Source organism: Aquarana catesbeiana, linkage group LG01 (assembly GCF_042186555.1).
Source record: "Aquarana catesbeiana isolate 2022-GZ linkage group LG01, ASM4218655v1, whole genome shotgun sequence".
Taxonomy (NCBI): domain Eukaryota; kingdom Metazoa; phylum Chordata; class Amphibia; order Anura; family Ranidae; genus Aquarana; species Aquarana catesbeiana.
In genome coordinates this window covers 981652747-981673176 of record NC_133324.1, presented here as the reverse complement: position 1 = coordinate 981673176, position 20430 = coordinate 981652747, and the positions used below count along the sequence as shown (strand labels likewise).

Sequence of the window (20430 nt, the reverse complement as noted above, 5' to 3'; positions counted from 1 at the left end):
TACCCTGCACATCTCCGTGCTACACACCACTGTCCCCAGTGAAGAAACAAACTGCAAAAGGAGAGCCAGAAAAATACAGAATGGTACAAGACCTTAAGGCTGTGAACAAAATTACTGTATTGGAGACACTTATGGCGTCCCTGGTTGGGAAACCCACACACCTTGCTGGCAGGAATACTGCCCACAGCAAAATACTTTACAGTAGAAGACTTAGCTGGACTGTTATGCCACAAGGTGCCCAGAACTCCCCTTCCCAATCCGCCAATGTAATGGCCCTCATTCTGGACTACTGGATGAAGTTACCCCTTCAGTATGTAGATGACTTTCTGCTCTGTGCAGATACCCTTGAGGATGCCCTTAATCTTTTCCAAAAGTCTCCTCCAACACTTGGCAGAGCAAGGATGCAAGGCCTTAAAGCAAAAAGTCCAGAGAGAAAGTGAATTTCCTAGGCCTCTGCATCTCCCAAGGTACCCGACATCTCAATGAAGAAGGAGTTGCTGCAATCAAAGCCATCCCTTTGCCTCAAGAATGAATCCCAGAAGCCTTCCTCTTGATGCAACCCCTCTATGATGCCCTTTCTTGCTTTCTCCAGAAGTTGGCGACTATTTTGAAACTCTGAAGGAGATTCTTTCAACAGCCCTCGCTTTGGGACTAAAAGACTTTCAAACTGTTTGTCTCAGAGAGACCAGAACATGCCACAGGAGTTTTGGTTCAGACCCATGGCAACACACTCAGACCCATTGGGTATTACTCCTGTCAACTGGACTCAGTGGCTTCAGAGCAGTCTTTGAAGTACAATGCCCCTCATGACGTAGCTGCCATACTAAACCAAGTACAGCCCAAGCACCTGTCTTCAGCAAGACACCTCAAACTCCAGTGTGCCTTGCTCTTCCCTGACAACATCACTCTCCTCCGATGTGATACTCTCAACCCATCCACTCTACTTCCACTTCTTGAAGGGGGGATCCTTTTTGGAGAAAGATGTTCGTCTCACCGCTCATGACTGTTTTGAGGTAATGAAGATGGAGACTTCACATTTACAACAGTCAGTGAAACAGCCCTTGAGAATCCTGACGTGACAATCTTTGTGGATGGGTCTAGGTATGCTGACAGCATTGGACGGTGCCACACAGGACCACGCAGTCACCACCGAAGATACAGTTCTTCAGGCTGGATTCCCAAGAAACATGAGGCAATCACGTGGTGGATACTGCTGCGAAACAAGCTGCAAACAGAACACAAGAAGTTGTCAGTGGAGTGGATGCACCCATCCTGGATGGTACAGTGGGTACCCCTGAAGAAACGGTACAGACCACCATGATTGATGATTCTACAAGACCTTCCTGTGAGCAGGACCCATCTCAAGGAGCAGCAAGAAGCAGCTGATAAAGAAGAAGAAGAAGTGTGAATCAAGAAAGGAGCCACAGAAACTGAAGGGATCATGGAATTAGACAAGAAGCCGTGTCTGCCACAATCAATGTTTCCTGCAGTGGTGCAGTGAGCCCACGGTGCCTCTCATCTGTCAAAAACTTTGATGAATGCCCTGATCAATAAATACTACCTAGCCCCAGGGATTACACCACTCACCAACAACTTTTGCAAGTCATGCACTATCTGTGCTAGATGTAACCCAGGAAGAATGGAAAAGGTACCTTTTGAAGCATCTAGCAAAGGCCCAGTACCCCTTTCAAAGGATACAGATCAACCGCATCCAGATGCCAAAGAGTGGCCGATATGAGTATGCATTGATTGACAGAAAAAAAACACGGAAAAAAGACTTTTAACAGAAACAGTGGGCAGGTATGGTGTCCCAGAGGTTATAGAGAGTGACCAGGGGCCGGCCTTTATGGCCTCAGTAACCAAGGAAATATAGGCAGCTCTAGGGGTCACATTATCTTTCCACACCCCATACCACCCTTAGATCATTGGGAAGGTGGAAAGATTAAAGGCACAATAACATTTAGAATGCTAAAATGTCACAGGAAACAGGGATGAGTTGGCCAGATAGCCTGCCCATAGCCTTATTCAGTGTTGGGTACACTCCAAGGGGAAACCATGGTCTGTCACCCTATAATATTTACTTTAGCCCCCAGACTAGGTTGTTATTTCCTACAAAAGTTGTAACTCCAATCTGATGTATTAACTGATTATGTGACTGCTTTATCTCGAGCATTAATCTATGTCCATTTGGAAGTGTTCTCCTCCATTCCAGATCCTGAGTGAGATACAGGATTACAAAAGTTGGTTCCCGGAGACTGGGTCCTGGTAAAGAAGTCTGTGAGAAAGAACACCCTTGAACCCAGATATGATGGTCCTCTCCAGGTTCTCCTAACAAGCGCCACATCAGTCAAGGTGGCCGGGAAAAACTTGTGGATACACGCTTCCCACTGCAAGAAAGCTCCTGTACCTGAGGAAGAGGCCAAGGGAACCAAATGATTCTGTATATCCTTTTCATTGGAACACTGGGGGTACAAACGGGGGGTACAAACCTGAAAACACCCAAAATAGGAAAGACAAAATGGGAAGTCACTCTTAGATAAAATGACAGTTAACAAACACACAGATCAGCCTTACACCAAAGAGTTCAGGCTGACCATTGAGAATCCTAGCCCAGAAGACAGTGGGACCTATGTTCTGAGCCTATGGTGGGGAGGTGGGCATTAGAAAGCCTTTCCAACTGAAAGATATGTTCAATAATCCTGAGTGGGAAGTTCCCCAATCCACATCTAGTAAACCCCCTGAGCCCCATATACAGAAGTTAGGGGACATGGTGGCCATAGCAGACCCTACCTGAAAGGAAATGATGGCTGCAGAAACTGGGTTCTCAGACGTCAACTTGTGGCTAGAATTTATGAGGTACAATGCAGAAAAACATAACAAGACCAATTGGAGGGGCTAGGCCTCATCTGGGAACAGTACCGTTAGACATACCCCCCAAACATGAGACATGTTTCCTTAGCCTGTTTACAAACACAACCACTAACCACTCCCTGTGTGAACATTGGAAGGAGGAATATACCATAGTCGCCAAAACTCCCAAGTAAGGAGAAGGTATCACTATATACCCTGGCAATTACACATGCCATGGATGGTATCAGGGAATGGGGAAACCCTTTGGGAATTTGACTAGGGGTTACTGTGGATCTTATAGTGAGGCCTCCATAGATCTAGTACAAAATCAAGTCCAATCCTTGGGAGACATATACTGGATTTGCGGGGACATGAAAATCAGAAGCATATTAACAGAGTAGAGGACAGGGGAATGCGCATTGGCCAAGGCTATAATGCCTCTACACATTTCTCCAGAGGCCACTCCACAAATAGAACCAGATTTAAACAACATACCCAGACTTAACAGGGGGCGTAGGAGTGCCCCAGCAGGAAGCTTTCACCTTCATGTATACATAGACAACATAGGGGTCCCTAGAGGGGTCCCAGATGAGTTCAAAGCAAGAGACCAAATAGCAGCAGGATTTGAATCTTGATCCCCACCATCACTGTAAATAAAAATGTAGACTGGATAAATTACATCTACTATAACCAACAAAGGTTTGTTAATTACACCGGAGATGCACTCCAAGGTTTAGCCGAACAACTAGAAGCCGCGTCACACATGACTTTCCAAAACCACATGGCCTTAGATATGGTCCTAGCTGAAAAGGGGGGTGTGTGTAAAATGGTGCCTAAAACAGGTACATGTTGTACCTACATCCCAGAGAACACTGGCCCAAATGGTAAGGTGACTTTGGACATCAGGAAACTTGAGGATTTGTCCGAAGAATTAAAAAAGAATTCAGGGCTCACCAACCCTTGGGATCAATACTTCACCTGGGTTAGGGGAGGGTGGCAGGGATTACTAACACAGATAGGAATAACCATCCTAATAATCTTGGTGACCTTGGCTGTCATAGTTTGCTGTATTCTCCCTTAATTCTTCTCTTAAAAAAGTGTGTCGGGAAAGTTACTAACCAATGTTCTTTCGCTTTTGTGAATCAGGAAATACCAGATGAAAGTTTTGAAATGCACTCCGTTACAGTCACCTCCCCTCGGGGTGCAAAACCATAGGGCTATAGGGATAGATAGCACCTGGCCACATTTTGCCAGTTGTATCGAGGGGAGTGGGGAGCTAGTCACTGCCCCTTCTCTACATACAGCTTAAAAGAGTTGCAGAGGTAAAATGGGCCGGGTGGGGTAGGTTTTTTTTTCAGTGTGAGGGACAGATTCTTAAATAGACATTTTCAAGGGGGGAACTGTAATGGATGTGAATAATAATTATATCAGGTGTTACTAGGTTACTAGGTGAGGTATATTAAAATGTCTATTCCAAACATTTTATATCTGTATCAGAAACATTGAATGTTAAAAAAGGTAACACTTTCCAGATATTTTGCTACTTCCTCTTTTTCTGGCTGGAACCAGACCGCATTGAGTTATCAATAGATTGTAGCTTCCTGTAGCTTTCTGTTACTTCCTCATTCATCTCCCAGAAATTGCATCAAAACCAGACATGACGTCAACATATAATAATAGCTTTGATTAATTGTCAAGTTTGTTGAGATTATTGCTAAAAGTTACTAAAACTGCTGACTTTGACATGTTTTGCATATGCTGTACTATTTTGTGAGGGTATAAAACCCACTGTAAAGCGGAAATTAAAGACTAGAGGTTTCTTTTTCCGAACTAAGTGTCAGAGCGTGATTACTTCTTAATGGCATGCATGCTTTAATTTGATAAAGGGGTGGATATAATAATTTCAGAACTTTTATTATGAATCCAAAACAGGGGCTCCCACAATATTCTGGATACCTGGTCCAGCTAATCAACTCACACTTCACTCACCTCACCCAGCATCCCCCCCCCAAATAACAGAAACTAAGGTTCAACATTAGGCTTTAGAGCTACCCCAGCTAAAATGTACAACATTCCACTTTAACATAGTGCCAGGGGATTCCCCCTCACGGCACATCCATGCAGATAAATGTAAAATGTGACAGAGAGTGACTCGAATATACTCCCTGGAGAACTGGAAGGAATAAAGAGACACATTTCGGCTATAATTGCCCCCACCCACTCACAGTTTGTTCCCAATAGGGGTGTTTGGGTGCCTCGGAGGCACGCCCGGTTTCTCTATCAGTCCGACACACAGTCCCCCACATGTCTCACCTTACTTTCCTTTGGGTTAGACCCAAATGGTTCCTTAATCTTATGCACCACCAGGTTTCTGTGGATATTACTAAAAGTTATTATTATCTTGTTTATGAATGGAATCAATCATTTATGTACGACTATAAACTGATCATTGTTTTTATTCTTGTACATTGAAAAACCTTAAAAACTTTTAAACAAAACAAAATAACAACAAAAAAATAGTCATATGGCTTTTAAAACATAATTATGTAATATTCAATAAACAAGAGGCGAAGAAGCACAAGAGCACCACCCAATGCACAGGAGGAGTAACCACAGGATAGTAAAAGTTACTACACTATGCAGCTGGGGGGGACTTGCTGATCTCAGGCTCTGTAACCTAATTATTCCATCAATGTATCCAACGATTCCTCAGTCAGCTGCAACAGAGTAATTAAGATCTTTATTTCAGTCATGACAATAATATACTTACCATACACTCCTGCTATAGAACAATTGCAAAACCCACATTTTATTACACTTGACAATGAATAGTAAAATAGAGAAGAAAACCAACAAAAATTTGTGCAGATATATCTAGCAGTTAAAGATTTACACAAAAAAGTCTACAGTATTCTAAAATGTCTTACCGTCACATAGGACATGAGGCTTGTACAAGTCCCAGAGTACATCCAACACATCCGTCTTGTAATTAATAGGTGACCGAAAGCGTGTTAAATGATATCCATCTCCTCCAATATTGAGGGGGATTTTCTTTTGATCTAGAAGAAGACACAACACAGCACCTGATAAGGCTCCATAATGGACATCATGCACAGTTATGTCATATGTACTACCGTATTCCTGGATAGATTCTCTGGAGGCATTTCTGCTTTCCAAGGCAGGTGGACATATTTTAAAACATCCAAAGCAGAACACCTCTCAGAGGCGTTGAGGGCCAACATGCCCCAGAACATCTTCCTGGCTTCAATAGAGAATTGTCGCCACTTTCTTGGTGACAAGGTCAGATCCTTCTGTGTTTGCCACCAAGCAAACTTCTGATACTTGAGGTCATGACTCCCTGCTTCTCTCCAGGGGAAGGACCCTGTCATAGCTGCGTATATCATGACCCCAAAGGCCCAGATGTCAATGCTCGGGTGCAGCAGCAACTTTTCCCCTTGTTTTAGGGTGCACAGTTCCGGAGCGGAGTACGGTATAAACCATGGCATAAAGGGTGCTTGAGTTCCCTGGAGCATTGTCAGTCCAAAATCTGCCAGCTTGACATTATTACATTCCATGTCCATGAGCAAAATGTTGTCCAGTTTAATGTCCCGATGGACCATTCCTTTGCTGTGCATAAAGTCCAAAGCATTCGCGATCTGTAGAACACAGCTCTTCACTATATCTTCATTCAAACCAACCTATAGTAAAAAAAAATACAAAATTAATTGCTAGACAACATAGCAAAATGTTACCCAAATATGAAACTCATCTCATCTCTTGCACAGGAAAGCAGAAGATACATTAGCTGCGTACACAAGGAGTATACTTAAATGAAACCTGCATGCAAAGTGGGAGCTTCTATTAATGGTGCAAGATCCATCTTAACCCACCTTACTCCTTCCTTATTAACTTTGTTCACAACTGAGGGAGTCACATACCTAAAATAACAATCTTATGCTCATTATAGGTCCCACCAACTCACTGCACTGGGAGAGGATTCCTTAAACCTCAGAAATGCTTTAAAAGGAGCAATGGATAGAAATTATAACTTTTTAAATATCATTCAATTTCTGATACAAACTTACCCTTTCCTTTACTATTGAGAGAAGATCTCCAGCTGACGCCACCTCCTGGACAAAGACATAGTCACTGCTGGTATGGAAAACGATCTCGTGGGTTGCAATGATATTTGGATGGCTGCTGAGACTAAGAGACATTCCATATTCCATTAGGAAGTTGTCCTTTGGAGTTGTCTTCTTGCTCATCAGTTTTACAGCCACCAACTCATCTGTTGGAAAGAGGGAGAAAAAAAAAAAGATAATTAGCATCATAAACCAAACAATGATGAAGCTTGCTAAAATCCTACTGAATTTAGTTAAAAGCTTGTGTAAATCTAAAGCACTGACTTATTAGGATCCATAATCATCACTTAAAAACTGGAAGTGAGGGGTTGCTTGGAAAACTTTAAAGAATGCTGCTCAAAGCATTGGAAATTTTCTGCAGCTGTACCATTCTGTTAAATCTCAGATTCTCAGTTTAGAAGTAGAGACCCTCTAGGCATCTGCTCAAACTTTCTTGATGTTTTGCGCTAAATAGAACTAAATCCCAAGAGGAGCCCCAGAACATTGACTATACTCTCTAAAGCCCCATACACACTATCAGATTTTATGCTGATTTTTTTCCTTCAGATTTACTAAAACCATATAATATGAGGTCAAACCTTAGGAGTTTCAATTTGTATGCAATCAGGCAGGCCCTTGCACTGGTTTTGGTAAATCTGAAGGCAAAAATAAGCAGAAAATCTGATAGTGTGTATGGGGCTTTAAGATCATACTTGCACATTATAGTAGACTTGCTCACTGTAGTTTGCCCTCCTCTAGTGATGCAAGGTCCCCTGATCACCACAGAAATTTTACCTGTTAGTTATTTTTTATTTAGATTTGTTCCACTAATTTAGAAACAAAAATGATTAAAATAAAAATATTTTCTTTACATGAATGAAGCTACAAAGTTTACCTGAACCCCGATGTTTGGCCAGCAGAACCTTTCCATACGATCCACTCCCAAGCTCTTTAATGGGGTCAAAGAAGTCAGTCACCTCCATCATCCTCAGGTTTTCAGAGGTTTCAGAGATGAGCTCAAGGAGATTCTTTGCGGTGTTCTTGGTCACGTCCTCAATGTTAGAAGCCATTCTGGAATCACAACATCAGAAAATACAAATTAGTTTTATTTCACATGAATCTCTAATAAACAGCATTAAACACAAGAGATAGAACTATAATTCTAGCACTTTAAAAGACTCTGTTTCAGCCATATCTGGAGTATGTTGTCCAGTTCTGGTCACCAGTCCTCAGGAAGGATGTGCTGTAACTGGAGAGAATCCAGAGAAGGAAAACAAAGCTAATAAGGTGGCTGTAGGAACTCAGTTACAAGGAATGACTACAAATAATAAACGTATTCTTCCTGGAGAAGAGGTGCTTAAGAGAAAATATGATGGCAATATAAAAATATCTCAGTGGTGATTCTAGCATAGGGGAGCACTATTCATTCTCAGGTAGCTTGAGAAGACACATGGCCATGTAATGAAATTGGAGGAGAAGCCATGTAAGCTTAAACTGCATAAGGGTTTCTCTATTGTCAGAGTGGTAAGGGATTGGAACTCCCTTCCACAATCGGTGTCAGCAGAGACTGTTGATCATTTAAAAAAACTTAGAGGCACATTATAAAGAAAGTAATATATAGGGATATGGAAAATGGTAGTGACAAACACAAAAACACACTCACATAGGTTGAACTGGTTCGACTGGTGTCTTCATTCAACCTTACTAACTATGTAACATCCCTCTGGATATTATCCAACATCTATTAATTGTAACCTTCATTAGATGGAAGGGTAGTACTATAATTAAAGACAGCGATTTTAAGGAAGGTATATGCTTACAGTTCTTTTTAAATACATTTTGGGCCTATAAAGATTGGCTTTTGTTTACAGCAAGTGGGTATTGTATTCCTATATAAGTCTATGGTAATGCAAACCCTACTTGAAGTAACCTTAAATTCACCTGTCATCATATTATATATATTATTTTAGAAGGGTCTCAAACGGACATCAAACTGATTCTATTTACACAAGACCTTAATCTGATGTTGGAGATGCATACAATTATAGATTATAAATACAAAGAGAGAGACAGAAACTGAGACAAAGAGAGAGACAAAGAGAGAGACAGAGAGACAAAAGACAAAGACAAAGAGAGACAATGACACTGGGCAAAGGACCTAGAGCGCCATCATTCCAAACCAACACATGTCTACAACAAAGTAACAACTTTCTAGGATTTCACCCAGAGATATAAATTCAAAACATAGATATAAAAATCAAATCTACAAAAATATTTCCAAATGTATTAGTCACGTTTTATTTTATTTTTAGGTTTTGAATTTATATCCCTGAGTGCCATCCTACAAAGTCCCCAGTTTTACGTTCCTTTTGTAAAGTAAAATGAATTACTAAAATCTCACATAGAGTCAAATACATGACTTCCTTATACTTTAGGCACAAATCCAATCCAAGAATTTGGATAAAAAAAGAACAGGTTAGAACATCTGTAAACTTTTTATTGCCATTTCCAATGTCAGTGGGAAGGTTTTCCCTCACTTCATATGTGTGGTCAACAAAAGCTCTTTAACCACTTGCCGCCCGCCCACCATCAAATGACGGATGGGCGGTGCGGCTCTCGTTCTTGGTGAAGAACACAATATTACAGCGCACACATGCAAAAAAGACATTTACCTCCTGCAAGGCTTATTTAAAACACCTAGACATTTTCCAAAAACATGGGGATTTTATCACACCATATTGCTATATTGCTATATGGTGCTTAAGCCCACTTACTGCAACAAAGTACCCCATGATTAGTGGGTCCAACACTATCCATAGACTGGGAGATCCTGCTTCTATGAACCATGGGAGACATACACTCCTCTATATGGGAGAACTTGAGGTCTCCACCCATGACACAGGTGGACACTAATATTTGCAAACAGTCTCCCCTGACAAATCAATCTTCTTACAAAATCTCAATGTGCAAACACAATTTGAATTAATGTTTGCCATCAAAAATGCCAAACATGACCCATCTGGACTGTACTTACTGGGCATATATAACATTTCCATCTACTCTCTCCACAAGATTTAGCATATCAATAGATGTCAGGAAGGGGCTCAGTGATATTGTTTTGGTGTTCCCTAGATGTTAATCTTATTCTGATATTCAGTACTGTGTACCTTGTAGGATGCTAATATGATATCTGAAAGTCTTCTGCTTACTATTCCCTGTTTTTGTTTTGTAAAATTCTTTATTGCTCTTCTATCAAGAGTTATATATGTACAGACTACTGAATAATGTATTTACTATACATCATTTGTGCTCATGTATGTAATATGTATAGCTGTCTTTTATAATTCAAATACAAATTTATAGAAAAAAAAAATATTTCAGACCCAACTAAAAATTGAAACAGTGTAAAAGACAACCTAAGAAGATCCCTTTCATTTTTTAAGGATACATGAACAAAGATGTAGTTGGGGAGATATCATATTCTGTGTCATCTCCAGTGATGGATACATATGACAGGTAAAAGCTGACAGAGATTACAAACCAAGAAATGGGTTTTGGTTGAAGATGATCTCTAAATTACAGCACTAGTAGAGAGCAGCTGGTTAGAATTTATGAACATTCTAGTTAGAGGTGCAAATGTCACTGGTATTGTAACAATAAGGCATAAGAGAAATTAAATAACACTCCCGTGTAAGTTAAAAACAAATTGGAATGGTGGAATTTGGAACCCAAAATACTATTAAAAATTGGATTGTGCTTTCACACCCAACTGTTGGATCATGGAGATTATCAAATAACCTAAGATTTCACCGTTCTATCTATGAAGTAAAAATGTAAGACAGAACATCTCCATGTATGAGGTTGGTTATATTTAAAAAAAATAAGTCTTGCAAGATAATGTGGATTTCCAATCCGTGTATGAATCTCTACTCTGACCATGGCAGGAGAAATAAATTAAAAATCAATCTAAATTGAAAATACATTAAAGAGTTTGCCTATTTAGCTCACTGCTAAGTTATAGGTTCCAGAGAGTAGACAACAGGTTCTAAAAGAAAGATCCTAATATTTTAGAGAAAACTATGACTAACCTGAGAAAATGAAGGTACAGATGGGATCTCACTGGGTCTTCACTAGTGGAATCTTTGTAGACTTCCCAACCTGTTAGTTCTTCTTGAAATAGTTGCAGGATGAAGTAGTCAATAGAAATACAAACTCACTTTTGCTTCAAGTAAAAGTAAGATTGGTATGGACTGGATATACTGTATGTGAGGTTTATATGTGGGCAGAGAGTGGCTTTTGCTAATTGATGGGAGAATCTGATTGGCCAACACACAGGAGCTGCTGATTAACATATGACTGGAGACTTTGGAAAGAGATCTAGAAGGGTGGGGCGGGTAGGTCCATATCTATGGAGTTTGTTTATTCTATTTTGTTGGGTGGAGGGTTGAAACCTGAGCCTAAAATTAGGTAATCTGAAGGATTTTAATAACTTAATAAAAATTATTATGTTTCGAAAAATTCAAAAAAATCAAGCCACTACATTCCAAACATTCAAAAATGTTGAAATCAAATACATTGACACGCTTTAACTATAATTCTATGTTTTAAAATTATGTATAAAAACATCTGTATTAGTAAACACATTCATTCTTCCAGATATAGATCATAAATACAGTATCCAATCATAAAAGTAGTATAGAACTATATTCATCTTAGAGACTAAAAAAAAGGGGGGACCAATATAAACTGCCATAAAATGTTGAAATTCTTTGTAAATGGGCCCTGAATTTGAAGTTATTATTTAAACAACAAAGACTCGATCACCAAAAGCTTCATGATGCTTTGCAGACTCTTGTGGTGTACACTAATCTTATACAAGGAGAGGATTTACATATAAAGTTTGAGGATAAAACACACTTTTCTGCTATGGTGCTGCATTACTAGTCATTTTTAGTAGAATGGAACTGCTAAGAATCCCCCATGTGCTCCGACATTTATATGTTCATTGGAGAGATCTGAAGGAACTTTCCTTGAAATGATGATATTTGTATCTTTTCTGTCACATTGTATTTGTTGTATTTTGTTTCCACAATCTGTCCACGTTACTCTAATGCCCCGTACACGCAGTCGGATTTTCCAACAGAAAAAGTGCGATTGGATTGTGTTGTCGGAAATTCCGATCGTGTGTGGGCTCCATCAGACTTTTTCTGTCAGAATTTCTGACACAAAGTTTGAGAGCAGGCTATAAAATTTTCCGACAACAAAATCCGATCGGTTAAATTCCGATCGTGTGTACACAAATCCGACCCACAAAGTGCCATGCCTGCTCAGAATAAATTAAGAGACAAAAGCTATTGTCTACTGCCCCGTTTATAGTCCCGACGTACGTGTTGTACATCACCGCGTTCAGAACGATCGGATTTTCCGACAACTTTTGTGCGACCGTGTGTATGCAAAACAAGTTTGAGCCAACATCCGTTCGAAAAAATCCATGGATTTTGTTGTCGGAATGTCCGATCAATGTCCGATCATGTGTACAGGGCATAAATGTTCAGTTTGATATCACAAAACAAAAAACAGAGAGTGTGCCATTGTGGCAGACCCAGATCACATTGGGGGGCAAACTCTTTAAAATGAAGAACATGACATGAGTAAAATGCATAGTTTTTTGGGGGGTGAAGGTAAGGAGGTGACCTCACCAGTGTACCCCATGCTGCCTGATCTTATTACAAGGCATAAGGAATCATAGACCCAATGTGGAGGAAATGCAGGAAATACCCAACTACTCTGTATTAGGTTGGATAATATAACATGACTGAGAATTACCTTGTAAATTATTAGATTGCTGGATTTCCATATTCAGGTCCTTTTACTGTACCCAAAAAAATGTTGTGGATGGATCTCCACTTAAGTGTCTGATCCTATTACCACTGGTTATACAAGTCTGATAATATCTTCACCACAACCCCCACATCTGTTTATGAAAGTAAAGTCATTTTTGGGGGGTTTAAACTGATCCAGATTACAATCAGTGATTGCCACCTCAGCAATACTATTTACTTGAAGCGGGTACCTTGTTGTTTTAGTTGGGGGAGGGGGTATTAGAATAACTCTAGGAGGGAGAATGTACAACATTTTCATTATTATATTTATATATCCTAAAATTTTATGTGAAAAGTATATGGGAAGAACCATTAAAATCTGGTCAGTTTAATAGGGATTATAGACCGAACAGGAAGTGTGTTTTGTTTGTTTCATTTTCTTAGTTGTTTGTTCTGTTAATAATGTAAGAAAATATTGTTTTTGTGGGTTGGCAGATTAAACTTTTTTGAAAAGCCTTGTTTTATGTTAGTTTATTCTGACTTGATCCATTGAAATGAACTGTATTTGTATGAAATTAAATCTAAAAGCAGCCTAAGGAATTTTGGGAATGTACACGGGTTTTAGTATCCATATTTTTGGAAAAATTTAAATTTTATAGAAGATGCTTGAACTGAAAACAGTGAGAACAGTTGTGGATAAATTATAGTTGCACTTGTTTTTCTGTGCAATGTAAAAACTTTAAAGAGGAAGTAAACTCTCCCACTTTGATGCTGCTTTTCATTTATTCCATTATAATAAGTAATTATCAAACTATAGCCACTGTAATCCAGCCCAAATCGCATATTACTTACTGTTTAAAGAAACTTTAAAAAAAACTTGTTTCCAGAGGTTAGGCAGCACCATCTTAAGTATTGTTTTCTGAGTCCACAGTAGAGTGTATTTCCGCCCTTACATTGAGCACTTCCTGTACTGCTAACCAAGCCTCCTTCTCAATCCAACGTTTCTATGGCAACCCTGCTTTACTGCTCATAGCTGACTTGTTTTATTTCATAGTATTTACTTGTGCCAATTATCTAGTGTTTGCCTTTGTCAGTCTTATCAGCTTCAGCTGATAAGGCTGCAGTAATGCTGTCCGATGGCCAGGTTTACACTGCATGTGATGTCACATGGTCACATGGGGTGTAGTAGGAAGCTCTGAGTGATTGTGAAGTCTCGTGGGATTTCAGAGTTGTGCCATAGAAAGATCTGATAATATCTGATAATAGACAGACAAGTACACAGAGTGCCGTAAATCAGGGGAGATCTGGGCATGCTCCGTGAAGTCATTCTAAAGAACAAAAGGGATTACAACAATGTTAAGCAAGTAAAGTAGATATCTACAAGCAGTGTTCATTAGGGTTTTTTATGCTGATTTACACAGGACAAAGTTGTCGGGGAGAGTTTACAACCACTTTAAAGCTGTGTATGGTCAGTGGATCAGAATATGACATATTTTAAGTTTCTTCTGGCATTCCTATGGGTATTTGTCTATAATTTTTAATATTCATTGCCATTAACACACAATATTATCAGTAGTTGGTGTCTTTCCAGGCATACAAAACTGCAAATATTGTTGGTTGGTGGAAATGGAAGCCATTGTCTGTCTAAGCATTTACCTCTACTATTGTTTCAGTGTTGGATTGGAAGCCATTGTCATTGTCAAATGTTAAACTAGGTGATCCCGTCTACTATTGTTTGATTGTTTACTGTAATTACTGAATCCTGTCACCATTGTTCTCAGCTCCTCCTCTGTCTATTGTTTGTTGGGTGTAGACTGAGACCACTCAGGGTAGATCTTATTATTATGGCTTCTTTTCTTGCATTATCTTAACTTGATAGTGTAACTCTGAAAAGTATGAAGGTAATTACTTGAAGACCGTGCGTACCATCTGCTAGAAATGGCTGCCATGTCTAGTATGGAAAGCTTTACAGCTCATACTTTTAAGCATAAGAGCATTTTTTTTGCTAGAAAAGTACAGAAATGTTTTTGTTTTGTAAAAAGTCTTACAGTTTGATTTTTTTTTCACATTTGTTTATGTTATTAAGGAAAAAAAGCTTGTTTTGTTGTTGTTTTTTTTTTTAAGCCTTAACAATTTTTTTTATATATATATTTTAATATTTAGATTTTGCGTCCACTAAATGCACTGTATTTTTTTTAGAAAGGTAGAATAATTTGTGGTAAAAAAATGGTACCGTATATACTCGAGTATAAGTCGAAATTTTCAGCCCCTTTTTTGGGGCTGAAAGTGCCCCCCTCGACTTATACTCGAGTCACCGCCGTCTGCCTACATGATCAGCGTGTCATGCAGGCAGACGGTGGCCAGCATGTGCTACATACCACTCGGCAGCCTCACACTGTTCAAAAGCCGTGCCTCCTCGTCTGTGATAGGCAGTCAGCGTAAGCCTATCACGGACATTCTCTCATCCTCGTCCATGGAAAGAGGATGAGAGAATGTCCTTGATAGGCTGACCGCTGGGAAATGGAGTTTTCTGCCTATCATGGACGAGGAGGAGGCACGGCTTTTGAACAGTGAATGGCCGCCGCACACGCTGATCGGTGCAGAGCGGCACACGGAGGATGCACAGGACACAGGTACATATACACATGACACAGGTACATGACACATGCACATGACACATGCACATATACACAGGACACAGGTACATGACACATGCACATATACACAGGTACATGACACATGCACATATACACAGGTACATGACACATGCACATATACACAGGACACAGGTACATGACACATATACAGAGGACACAGGTATAGGACACATGACACATATACACAGGACACAGGTACATGACACATGCACATATACATAGGACACATGACACATATACACAGGACACAGGTACATGACACATGCACGTATACATAGGACACATGACACATACACAGGACACAGGTACATGACACATGACACATATACAGAGTACACAGGTATAGGACACATGCACATATACACAGGACACAGGTACATGACACATGCACATATACATAGGACACGTGACACATATACACAGGACACAGGTACATGACACATGCACGTATACATAGGACACATGACACATACACAGGACACAGGTACATGACACATGACACATATACAGAGGACACAGGTATAGGACACATGACACATATACACAGGACACAGGTACATATACACATGACACATGCACATATACACAGGACACAGGTACATGACACATGCACATATACATAGGACACATGACACATATACACAGGACACAGGTACATGACACATGCACGTATACATAGGACACATGACACATACACAGGACACAGGTACATGACACATGACACATATACAGAGGACACAGGTATAGGACACATGACACATATACACAGGACACAGGTACATATACACATGACACATGCACATATACACAGGACACAGGTACATGACACATGCACATATACATGACACATGCACATATACACAGGACACAGGTACATGACACATGCACATATACATGACACATGCACATATACACAGGACACAGAGAGGTATACAGCTGCAGATGGGCATTGTTGACCCTCTTTTTCCACTTACAGTAGCTGCTGCATTTCTCACCCTCGTCTTATACTCGGGTCAATAATTTTTTACCATTTTTTGGTGGTAAATTAGGGCCTCGACTTATACTCGGATTGACTTATACTCGAGTATATACAATATTTCTGTTGAATTGGTTTCGGTAGTTATTGGCATAATACTGTCATTGTTTACTGTTCCTATTGTCTGCCTGGGAGGGTTCACCTGTACTATTGTACATTGTATGTTTACGGTTTGTAGTCTATCCCATCACCATTGTCCACCATATCTCCTGTCTATTGTCTATTGGGTGTAGACTCTGATTATTCAGGGCAGATACCATTGTTTTATAAAGTTTGTGTCTGAAATCCTGTGTACGGAATATTCCAGTACATGGATCACAATCAGGCCGATTCAGCAGGGACCGCCCAAGTTTTCAATCCATGTATGGGCAAGATGATTGTACCTAAGTTGATCTATTGATTATCTTGGCCTGTTGGATTTTCCTACATATAATTACTGCCTTCATATGAATAAGGTATATTTAATATTATTATTATACAGGGTTCATATAGCACCAACAGTAGACGTAATGCTTTACAGTAACAAAGGGAGACAATATCATTACAATACAATAAAATACAAGAGGATTAAGAGACCCAGAAGAGCTTACAATCTAATATGGTGGGGCAGGTGGTACAAAAGGTTGTAATTGTGGGGAATGAGCTGATGGAAGTGGTAGAAGATTAGTTGGAGGAATGATAGGCTTCCCTATTATGAGTGGGGTGCTCCAGCCCAAAAGGATTTGGTCAGAATCCATACAATAGACAAACTCCCCCATCAGTGCCTCTCATTAGTGTCCACCTGTGTCATGGGTGGAGACCTCAAGTTCTCCCATATAGAGGAGTGTATGTCTCCCATGGTTCAGAGAAGTAGGATCTCCCATTCTATGGATAGTGTAGGACCCACTAATCATGGGGTACTTTGTCGCAGTAAGTGGGCTTAAGCACCATATAGTAATATGGAGTGACCAAATCCCCATGTTTTTTGTTAATGTTTAGGTGTTTTAAATAAGCCTTGCAGGAGGTAAATGTCTTTTGCCTGTGTGTGCTGTAATGTTTTGTTCTGTTATATGGTCTTATGGCTGCACCATCTTTAATGGATCTTTTAGGGTGTGCCCCCCAAATATCTTGTTTGGTTGTCCTTCACTCACACTAAATTCACCAACACACTGACAAGAGTGCTGTGAAGTCGCTTTATAGTGTTTGGGCTGAAACTTTACTGTGACCAATATTGGCCAACCTCTTGTACCTGACTAGAGGTCAAGTATATGAACATTGCCTGAGACAACGATCGCTCAAGTAATGTTTCGGGGGGACATTTGGTGAGAGGAATTCCATCCAAACATCCTTAAAGTTCAGATCTTCTCTAAACAGTTTTATACCAATATAATGCTGCGCTATCCAAATGTACTCATACGGGAACCGTACTAAGTCATAATATTACTGGCTGCAGATAAATAGTGGTGGTGAGATATTCTATTCCTGTATGAAAAATCTAGTGAATATAATAATGCAAACTTATGCGATTTATAAGTTGCAATCATGAATTAAAAATTGCGATCCTCCCAATGACAACCCGTGTAGCATACACTCCTCTATATACACATGTAGCCTTCATATGTAATAGAGGAATTTGCAACCCTGTGCAATAATCGCAGTGACCACCTGTAATTTACATAAATCTATATAAAAGTGCATCAATATACAATAATCAATATAGAAATAAAGTAAACCGTGTTTAAAGTGCTCTTGTGCCAAACTAATTCATACATTAATCTGTGTCCATAAAATGGCAGCATAAAGTCCATTGATAACTCCTCCATTCTTCTGGTGCTCATTGCAGATGATAAAACAGATGATATAACAGTAAAGTGCTCGTGTCCTCTCTTGTGCTCCCCCTTTGGTGTATGCGCTCACCTTGGAGCGTGTCACCTCACACCTAAGCTCGGTCAGAACACGCTTTTATACCACCTCGGGGTTTATGGTCAGCATTCAGATCCTTGGGTGGTTGCTTTCAGCAATATTCATATGGAAAACAGAGGAAAATGGATAGTGTATTACCGTTTTAAAAGTTTTATGTAAAATGACAATATTCCCTATATTGGGGTACTCACATTTAGTAGGTGCTATGAGCCCACCACTCTGTATCCAGACAAATATAAAGTCGCTGTGGTGATGTGTCCTCTCCCGCTCTGAGAACACCCCACTGTCTCACACACCGGCCTATCCCCTCACCACTATATAACTGCACCCAGTAATATTATGATTTAGTACGGTTCCCGTATGATTACATTTGGATAGCGCAGCATTATATTGGTATAAAACTTTTTGGCACGAGCATATGGGACGTGATCTATGCTAGCAGCTGTCCTTTAATCATCTCTAATTATCATTTAGATTTTCACATGGTAGATCACAAGTTTCTGTTTTTTTTTTAGATTGTCTTCTCTGAAAAGAGTGTTTGCAGTTTGAACTTATGCTCGGACCTAATGTTTGGGTCTACCCTACATATCATCAAGGCCGGCGACAGCATAAGGCAGCCCAGGAGGGCACCAGGAGATGGGGGGGGCGCTAATTTTGGGGGTCCCTAAAGAAGAGCTTATGCTGGCGCTGACTCTGCTCACACATTTACATAGCTTAGCCCAACACAGCAGACACAGTGACAAAGCCTGAGGAATAGATTGGAGATGGGAACATAGGGGCAACTGATCTATGGACTCTGATGGTGACAGCTGATCTATGGGGACACTGATGGTGACAGCTGATCTATGGGGACACTGATGGTGACAGCTGATCTATGGGGACACTGATGGTGACAGCTGATCTATGGGGACGCTGATGCTTAGACTTGATCCATGGGGACACTGATGGGGACACTGATGGTTAGACCTGCTCTATGGGGACACTGATGGTTAGACCTGCTCTATGGGGACACTGATGGGGACAGCTGATCTACTGGGATGCTGATGGGGCACCTGATCCATGGGGACACTGATGGGGGGACCTAGTCTATGGGGACACTGATGGGGGGACCTCGTCTATGGGGACACTGATGGGGGGACCTAGTCTATGGGGACACTGATGGGGGGACCTCGTCTATGGGGACACTGATGGGGGGACCTTTTCTATGGGGACACTGATGGGGGGACCTCATCTATGGGGACACTGATGGGGGGACCTTGTCTATAGGGGCACTGATGGGGGACCTTGTCTATGGGGACACTGATGGGGGGACCTCATCTATGGGGACACTGATGGGGGGACCTCGTCTATAGGGACACTGATGGGGGGGCCTCGTCTATGGGGACACTGATGGGGGGGACCTTGTCTATGGGGACACTGATGGGAGGACCTCGTCTATGGGGAGACTGATGGTGGACCTGATCTATGGATACACTGATAGGACACCTGATCTATGGGGACACCTGATCTATGGGGACACCTGATCTATGGGGACAGTGATGGGGACACCAGATCTATGGGGACACTGATGGGGACACCAGATCCATGGGGACACTGATGGGGACATCTGATCCATGGGGACACTGATGGGGACATCTGATCCATGGGGACACTGATGGGAGCACCTGATCTATGGGGACACTGATGGGGACACCTGATCTATGGGGACACTGATGGGGGCACCTGATCTATGGGGACACTGATGTTGGCACCTAATCTATGGGGACACTGATGGGGGCACCTGATCCAAGGGGGCACCGATGGCGACACCTGATCCAGGGGGGCACCTGATCCATGGGGACACCAGATCCATGGGGACACTGATGGGGACATCTGATCCATGGGGACACTGATGGGAGCACCTGATCTATGGGGACACTGATGGGGACACCTGATCTATGGGGACACTGATGGGGACACCTGATCTATGGGGACACTGATGGGGGCACCTGATCTATGGAGACACTGATGGGGGCACCTGATCTATGGGGACACTGATGGGG

At 41.0% G+C, this 20430-nt stretch overlaps 1 protein-coding gene across 1 annotated transcript in view; it reads right to left on the bottom strand.

Annotated features, from left to right (window-relative positions):
* Positions 1–5966: 5966 nt before the first annotated feature.
* The window catches only part of LOC141129054 (ribosomal protein S6 kinase alpha-6-like), a 37613-nt gene continuing 23149 nt past the window's right edge, over positions 5967–20430 (bottom strand). The window contains exons 6-8 of the mRNA XM_073616798.1: positions 7867–8042; positions 6936–7138; positions 5967–6548 (exon numbers count right to left, since the gene is read on the bottom strand). Of these exons, the coding sequence (XP_073472899.1) occupies positions 5967–6548; positions 6936–7138; positions 7867–8042 (961 nt within the window). The remainder of the gene's footprint in view (positions 6549–6935; positions 7139–7866; positions 8043–20430) is intronic.